We start from the raw sequence: 8576 nt of genomic DNA, 5'->3' as shown, positions 1-8576 counted from the left end.
CAAATTAATCAAACTGTAGTGATTTTCTCCCATTTTCTTAAGCAGAATCTCATAGAAGAACACCACAATGAAATTGAACAAGAAATTCTCTTACTACTGAGATCCACAAAACCAACAGAAGATTACACTAGAGAAGCCCAAACGTAAATCCTTCTAAGAGAAAATCTCCAGTAGAGAATTCAATCTAAACCTATCTCTCTCTCTCTCTATCTCTGTTTACAAAATGAACCCGTTAGTTTTTACATTTGTTACAACACTCTGTTAATACGAAAGCTATAATCAATTCACTTGTATTCCAAACTTCTAACTAATTCAAATATTTCTGTACTCCTAACTACTAGAATATAGAACCAATTCTCAATATAAACAGTACAAAAGTTGATTGCGCCGCCGTGAGTAGAATCTGGCTTGAACGACGGGCAAGTCGTGGTTTATTGCTGACGTCGAGGGTCAAAGACTTTACGCTGCCGTCGGAAAAAAGCCCTTTGCCAGAACGTCATCGGCGCCACCATCGAAGAACAAGGCCGATCTCCTCCTGGGAGAGATATTCACTCTAGTTTAAAGTCATCGTTAGTCGATCAACAAATTTGATTAGGGTACTGAATCCGGTGGCGGCGGAAGAAAGAAGGCGGTGATGGAGATGTGAAGAAGAAGAATAAGAAGAAGGGGCTTAATCGTCTAGATATAGGCCTTGAGATGTGATATTTTCTGAGAATTTTTCACTCTAGTAAAAAAAATTAAATGTGATATTTTTTAAGAGTTTTTTACTGTAAAAATATAAAATTAAAAACTCAAATCGGTGAAATAAATGAGACAATAATTTTTTTTAGTTTAGCTTTTATAATAATTATTAAATGTGGGAGGTCTTATTATAATTCGGTATTCTAAGATTTTAATCCAATAGTTATTTATAAAGATGCAAAAAGGGGCTGAACTGAGCCTCCTTAAGCCCACGCGGGCCGTGAGCCGGGCCGGCTCAATTTATGAAATTTATAGGCCGAGTCAGACCGGTCTTATAAGAATTATCTGAGTCTAATCTACAGACCTTGATTTATTATTACATCTCTAGTTATTTATCCTTATTGCTAGGAAATTTTAACTCACCTTACTATAGATTTCCCCTAAAATAAAATACTAAATAGTATTCTATTCTTTGTCTTTTCTACTCCTCTTTTCTTCTTTGAAAGTAATTTTTAAACGCGTTCACTTCACTAATTTAAATTTGTTGATTCGAGTTAAGAAAGTGAATTTGAGTTACAAAAAATTTGAGTTTACTTTGGACTTTGAGTTAATTGTTGAGGAAGAGATTGATTTGACATTTAAAACTTAAGTTTTATATTCACTTGTATTAAAACCAAACTCCAATTACAAAAAAAATGTCTTTTTCTATAGAGATAATGTACACTGTAAAATTAAACTTAAATAATAAAAAAATAATAAGTGAGTGAAACTCACCAACTCAAATTATTACTCAAATTTAAAATTTAAATTGCGTTTAATAAATTTATAACTCAACTTAATTTTACACTTAAAATTAAATTTACTCTGAGTGTGATCTAAGTGAACGGCCGTTTTCTTATGTGAAAAACTCTCTTTTATGTTAAAAAGGAAAAGTAAAGGCTTTAAAAGTTTGATTTTAAAAGAAAAGTAAAGGTGAAAGAAAAATGAAAAGAAGCGAGAAAGTTAGAGAAAGAAAAAAATAATAATAAAAAAATAAGTGTGTACTGCATCACTCGCAGTAAACCAAAGTTCAGCTCTTCAAAGTGGTGAACAAGAAACAACCCCAGTTGCTACTTCACACCCCAACACGAAACGTGCACTTCCATTCATTCTCTTTCAATGCCATCCCTGCCTTAGTTGAAAACAAATAAAAAATAAATTTCCCAACTCTCAAAATCTTCTTTCTGATCTCTCTTTATTTGGGGTTTGTTCAGACTTAGAGAGAGAGAGAAAGCCATGGGAAGAAATTCCCTTTTCTTTCTCGCTCTAACAACGCTTGCCATTACTTACACCCTTCAGTTCCAAGCTCACGCAGCTCCTTCAGGTGCCCGAAAACTTTTGATTTGAATATTTTTGATCTCTTTGGTTTGTGGGTTGTTCTGGGCATGTTTTGTTTTCTTCGATTCTTGTCATGGTTCGTTTGCTGTTTATGTTGATTCTGAGAAAAATGATAAAAGAAAAACCATTTCTGGGTTTCTTATTTGGGTTTCTCTGATTTGTTTAGTTGGTGGGTTTTTTTTTGGTTTTGGCCCTTCTAATATTTTTTTTTTGGTTGGGATTGAAATTTCGTGATTAATCAGGACCGTTGATAAGGCACTTGTCTTCTCTTCTCAAATGGACCAGGTCATACTCGTCCTCCAAAACACCCCAATCAGGTTCTTTCGAAATCAGTACTGTTTTCAGTTTGTTTTCTGTAATTTGTTTTAGCTTCAGATTTCTTTTGTTGTTTTCTTTTGTTACCCTTTTTGGAGGGTTTATGTTTAAACTTGTGGGCACCCTTTTTTTTTTTTTTTTTGTATGTTGTTCTTGCAGATGGAAATGTTCTTCAGTTTGAGAGTGGCTACTTAGTTGAGACTGTTGTGGAAGGGAATGATATTGGAGTTGTTCCTTACAAAATCCGTGTTTCTGAGGATGGAGAACTGTTTGCTGTTGATTCTGTTAATAGCAACGTTGTGCGAATTACGCCGCCATTGTCCCAATGTAATGCGAATTTTAGTTTATTTTTGCTTTACCTTTGTTGAGACTGTTCTTGTCTACTATCTCTATAACTATTTGTTGTCACTTTGTTACAGTTTGAATTTTTTACTTATTGGATCTGCTCAACTTCTCGTATTGGTATTGTTGTGTTCAAACTGGTCCTCTAACCCATTTACGTTTTTAGGAAGGTTATTAGAAAAAGGTACGAGAAATCGTTTGTGAAATTAAACAGTAAATTCAGTGAAACTAAGCTCTATTCATTTGTTTGGTTTCATTGATCTGACGTTTCTTGGAGTTTTTCATTTATATGCTAACTTTTTTTAGTAATGAGGTTTATGTGAAGGTCACCATTTATATGAGGTTCCGAATATGTTGATTCTTACTTGCGATTCGTTACCTTTCGTATTCATTAATTTTCTTTTTGTTGTTGCAGATAGTAGGGCAAGATTGGTTGCTGGGTCATTTCAAGGTTACACGGGACATGTGGATGGAAAACCAAGTGATGCCCGTTTCAATCATCCGAAAGGTGTTACCATGGATGATAAAGGGAATGTTTATGTTGCTGATACCTTGAATCTCGCCATCAGAAAGATCAGTGATGCTGGTATATTTTGTTAACCTTTATTTGATGATAACATTTAGAAGCTTATCGATATGAATGCTCGTACCTTTGAGACTAAATATATAGCTAGAATATCAAAAAAAAAAAAAATTCCATGTGTAAGTTCAGGTAGCTGAAGTTAAGGCCCCACTTGAAGACCCTTTTCTAGTTTTTTATATGTTTGTTTTGAAAAAGAATGGTTGATATTTTCTTATGCAACATTTTGAGAAGATGTCCAGCTTTCCTATCACTTTAAGAAAGAGCAGTAAAACAAAACAAAACACAACAAAATCAAAATGGAACCCAGCAGAAATAAATGTGAAGAAAGGGATTGTTTAGTTAAATTGGAACCATAAAGCTGGTATCATGAGTTGGAAATTCTTTTTATAAATGGCATGCGTATTGATATGCTGAATACATTGTTAAAAATGTGGAACTTTGCCAGGTGTCACAACCATTGCTGGAGGAAAATCAAACGTTGCAGGATACAGAGATGGACCTAGTGAGGATGCTAAATTCTCAAATGATTTTGATGTCGTGTACATTCGGCCTACTTGTTCCTTATTAGTTGTTGATAGAGGGAATGCTGCACTTAGGCAAATTTCTCTCAGCGAAGAGGACTGTGATTATCAGTATACTTCAATTTCTCCCACAGGTTTGGATCTAAAATGCCCTTTTTTATTCTTTTATTTATTTATTTATTTTTAAAAAAGTGAGAACATTCTTGTTCTTTTATTCAAGCATCTTTTAGACGCACGTGTGCGCGCACACACTTTTTGAAATATATTTATACCAAGTATGTAGCCACTATAGCCATGGAATTCACTTCGTTTTCCACTTGTCTCGGGCTCAGTCACACTAACTTATATCATGGTAACAACTATAGTGTCATAAATTTATATAACTCAAGCAATATGGGTTTCTTAAAATTATAGACATTTTCTATATCCTCCACTTTTTAAGTGACACACATAAAGTAATAGTAAGTCGACTTTGCTAGAGAAGTGATATTTGATGAAATGTTTTCATTAGAAATGCTGAATTAAGATGATTAAATGGAAGATCTCTTGTGCAATCTTTCATAGTGGAGAGTTAGTCAAGACTTTTTAAGGTCTTGAAATTATGAAAAAACGCAAGGTGATTGGTGAGAATATATGCCTCATAAGGTGCCTTCGTCTTGGGAATGTGATTCTTACATGAAGGTCTGCAGAAAATTGACAATGCTTCATTTTCTCGGAGCTTTTCTTCATCTTGTACAAATGCCTGTGCTGGCCATTTGTAGCAACTCTTCTAATACCCATATCCTATATAAACATAAGACATCCCCCTGACTTATAGATGACATAAGATTCACTTAAATGAATAAACTTGGTGTTGAAACAGCACTCCAACAGAATTGTTGCTGCATGCGATTTCTATGGCTGTTTATGATTTTCAGATATTAGAAATGGTAGTAGACGGCTGCCTTTGCTGGTTACCAACAAATAATTGTAGTTATTTAGATTTTAAACTAATGTTCTCTTCCTGAATCAATTTTAAGCTAAGTCTCGATTCTGACTACGTGGATAGTTTGGGTTTCAGACCTTTAAAAGATCTTGATAAGGAAGACAAAGAAGGAACTGCAATTTGGACTGCTGGAATTAACGAAAGTAAAATAATAACGATTCAGTTCCTGTGCAAATTATACGTTGGAGACATTTGATAACTGTTATATTTAGTTGTTGGGGACTTCATGGCTCATGCTAAGTTTTCCCGCAGTTTGTTAGAATATTTTAATACTGACAGTATGAAACTTATTTCATGGGTATCTGCATTTCTGGCATTTTCTTTCAGAAGTGTCGATTTTTTTGTGAGAGACTATTACATCTTTTTTCCAAGAGAATCAGCTCCATTTGTACGATATAGAATGGAGGCGGCCAATATGTGTCAAAGGAAGCAAATATGTATTAATCCGAATAGTTTAGATGTTGATACTCTTTGTCATTTGCACTATATCCCAACCTCATGAATGGGCATTCTATTGATCATATGACTCGGTGCAATTTTAGATCTGTCACTTGCAGTCGAGGAACATGCAGTTTTTGGTCATAACTCTCTCTTGTACACTATGCTTCATAGCAGATCTTTTGTTATTAAAATTTTTGGAAAATGTTATGTCCAATATCTTTCTTTGTGACTGTTAAAAGAGAAATAGGAGGAAAGAGAAGAAACCACTCAAACTTTTCATCAAAAGTATGTGTTTGCATTGTTTCTTTGCCAAGAAGAAGAGAAGGCGTCGACTTTTGCTTGATTGTAATAAGAGCTTTGACTTCATTCGGATTACACCATATTCCGACTAACATTTCTTGTGTCTTTTGGCAGATGTCCTTATGGTTCTTGGCACTGTCTTGGTAGGATATGCTACATGCATGCTTCAGCAGGGATTTGGACCTTCTTTCTTCCCAAAGATGGTATTCCCCTTAAGATTTCATAGAGTGCAAAGTCATGATAATCCTACCAAGCAAATATAATCTTCCTCAATTCTCTTGCAACCAATAGTCTTTGATTTTTAAGTTAAATTCAGTTTTTACATTCCCCTTCAAGTTGTTCAAATAAGCTGCATTTAGATGAAGTATTTAAGTGGTTCAAGTGCCTGTGGTATTGCAGGTTATCCCACTATTCCACCTCCACCCACTCCGCCCGAGGAAAAAAAAAAAACTGATCTTGTATAATATATGTCATCATGTTTCAAAGAACATCGATCGGGCTTTTCTCCTGTCTATGTAGAATAGAACGTGTTGAGCCAAATATTGTTCATGTAAAATTTGCTTTGAGTGCTAGCTCCAATTATTAGAGAAAAGCTTAGCCTGTGGATCCTAATTTGTCTGTGGTTTTAGGTCTTCCTTGCTCCAGCTACCAATATAGACACTGAAATAGCTTGCTTTATAGGGTTTTGGATGTTTGATCCCCATGAATAAGATCAAAACTTATTCCATGATATTATCAGATTCCTCTTATTTTGTTCAAGAACAAGTGGTTTCTACTCCATTGATTTTGGTTGTGCCTGTTTAAAATTTAAGCGTCTTTGTTGACATATTTACTTGGTTTACGGTTTATTGACTTTACCAGCCGCCATCAGACAACGAAGCTAAAGGAAAGCCAAGTGAGGAGAAACACACTCTCATGGAAAGCACAAAAGAACCGGGATGGCCGTCTTTTGGACAGCTCATCATTGATCTGTCCAAGCTCGGGCTTGAAGCATTGGGTGGCATTTTTCTGTACTTCATTCCATCCCGTTTCAGACCCCATGGTGCCCAGAAAGGTCTCACGCCATTGAAAGATAATCTCAGGATGCCTGAAGATGAAGCCCAAAAACCCCCATTAGTTCAGAAACAAAGTGCTCCTACTCCTGTTTCTGAAACTCGGCCGGTCCATCCACCCAATGCAAGTGACAAGTACTCAGACTTGAAGCCACCAAAGATAAAATCGAGCAGTTTTAAGGATCCCTCTCTGTTAAGCAAGCAACGGTCTTCAAAACGACAAGAATATGCAGAATTCTATGGATCCAGTGAGGTTCCTCCTGGTGGGAGGTCTAAGAGCCAGAAAGAAAGAAGCAGGCATCGGCAGCGGGAAAAGAGCGGTGAGGTGGTTTTCGGAGCGGTTGGAGCGGAGCAAAAACCTGTTGATGTCAAGGCAGTGGATTATGACAACCCGAAATTTGATCGCTACAATATGAGGAGCAGCAGGTATGGGCCTGATGATTCCTTCCGCTTTTGAATACACTGCGAATCTAGCGACTGCATTTGCCTCCGTACTGACGCACAATTCATTTTGCCTAGTCTTGAATGTGTATTCAGTGTTTTTTTCTTTTTGAGCTAGTCTGCAGTTGAGTACTGTAAGTCTGTAACTAAGGATGTACGTGTTAGAGGTAAAAATACTAATATGTTTAACTGAGGACCTTTTTTGGGCTGTATGTAAGCATCAGCTAAATAGGTTTTTAAGAAGCAATTGATCATTGAGGATCCGTTTAGTTCACTGATTTGAGTTTTTAATTCGAGTTGAGATATGACTTTACGTGAGAGCTTTTTACTGTAACAAAAAAATTAGATGTGACTGTTTTGTAGAGTTTTTCATTGTAGCAAAACTTGAATTTTAAATTTGAATTCGGTAAAATAAACGAGATTTAATTTTGCTGAGAAACTTTGACATGCTGTAGAAGATTCATTTTCATATTTCCCAATCTCATCCGATCAGTTGTGCATGGCATTCTTTAATTTCACTTTAAAATGTTTTCTTGATTTAACTTTAAATTGTTTTTAGACTTTTAGTTTGTAAAAGTGAAAAGAACCGGGGAAGTTCTCTTAAACACAAATCAAGAAAATACTCATCCTTCCGTAGTAAAATAAAGATTTATTCCCAATTTGCCCCTGGCCAACTTAATACTTGTTTCCACTTTGTCATGGCAGTGCTTTAAACTTTAAATAAATCTCACTTGGCTCTATTTGTTAAATTTTCCGTTCAAAACGGACAATAAAGACGTGAATTGCTGCTGGAGGGTGAAAATAATTTGGGTCTATGTTTAGGGTGATTATTATTATTAAAAAAAAAAAAAAAAGATATTTGTGGGTGGAATTCTCAACGGCGTGAAGCTCCAGAGTGTCAGCCTCTTCTTTCAGAGCCTGTTTGGGTCATGGATCAAAATTATGAGATTAGAATCATGTTCAATTTACGTGTATTTTTTATGAGAGAAAATACTATAGCGAATCATGAACCATGATTCGAATCAAGAACGAATCCTCTAACCAAATGGGAGTATGGTTTTGCGAAAGGGCGATTTAGAAAAAACTCAAACTAAGACCATCTATTCTGAATGGTGGGCAGATGGTGCTGGCGGTTGTGGTAAAAAATATTATTTATGTTATTTTATTAAAATAAAAATAATTGTCATTTAATTAATAAAAAAAATAAAAAATATACTTATTTAAAATTACATAAATAGTAGGTGTGCACAAAATTATGGTAAATTATGCATTTTTTTCTATTAGATATTTGTTGGATAATGCTAAAAATAAAAAAATAAAAAAAAATAACACAATAAATTTTGTTGTATACTTTTACTATGTTTTAAAAACAATTACTATTAATTTACTATATTTTTAGGCTAAGATATCAACATTAAAAACAATTATCATCATGATTAATATAGTATAATTTATGCTTAATAGTAATTACATTTCGGCGGTTTGAAACTAGGTTTGACGGAGTGGTCCAGTTTTGATAAACTGCGGTTTGAGAAAAA

At 34.9% G+C, this 8576-nt stretch overlaps 1 protein-coding gene across 1 annotated transcript; it reads left to right on the top strand.

Annotated features, from left to right (window-relative positions):
- Nucleotides 1–1672: 1672 nt before the first annotated feature.
- LOC21386204 lies at nucleotides 1673–7292 on the top strand. Its single transcript, XM_024172371.1, has 7 exons — nucleotides 1673–2044; nucleotides 2301–2375; nucleotides 2533–2700; nucleotides 3131–3301; nucleotides 3744–3953; nucleotides 5660–5748; nucleotides 6407–7292. Exons 1-7 carry the CDS (start codon nucleotides 1957–1959, stop codon nucleotides 7052–7054), a joined length of 1449 nt encoding a protein of 482 aa, XP_024028139.1. The 5' UTR covers nucleotides 1673–1956; the 3' UTR covers nucleotides 7055–7292.
- The last annotated feature ends 1284 nt before the right edge of the window (nucleotides 7293–8576 follow it).

Source organism: Morus notabilis, unplaced genomic scaffold, assembly GCF_000414095.1.
Source record: "Morus notabilis unplaced genomic scaffold, ASM41409v2 Scaffold1855, whole genome shotgun sequence".
NCBI lineage: Eukaryota > Viridiplantae > Streptophyta > Magnoliopsida > Rosales > Moraceae > Morus > Morus notabilis.
Note: the sequence above shows the minus strand (reverse complement) of the source record. Positions and strands in the feature narration are given on the sequence as shown.

Bases quoted from the DNA above. Each gene is read 5' to 3' on its own strand.
- LOC21386204 (XM_024172371.1), top strand. From the start codon at position 1,957: ATGGGAAGAAATTCCCTTTTCTTTCTCGCTCTAACAACGCTTGCCATT. The intron at 2,701-3,130 runs GTAATGCGAATT...TTGTTGTTGCAG, and splicing joins TACGCCGCCATTGTCCCAAT to ATAGTAGGGCAAGATTGGTT. The intron at 5,749-6,406 runs GTATTCCCCTTA...TGACTTTACCAG, and splicing joins CTTCTTTCTTCCCAAAGATG to CCGCCATCAGACAACGAAGC.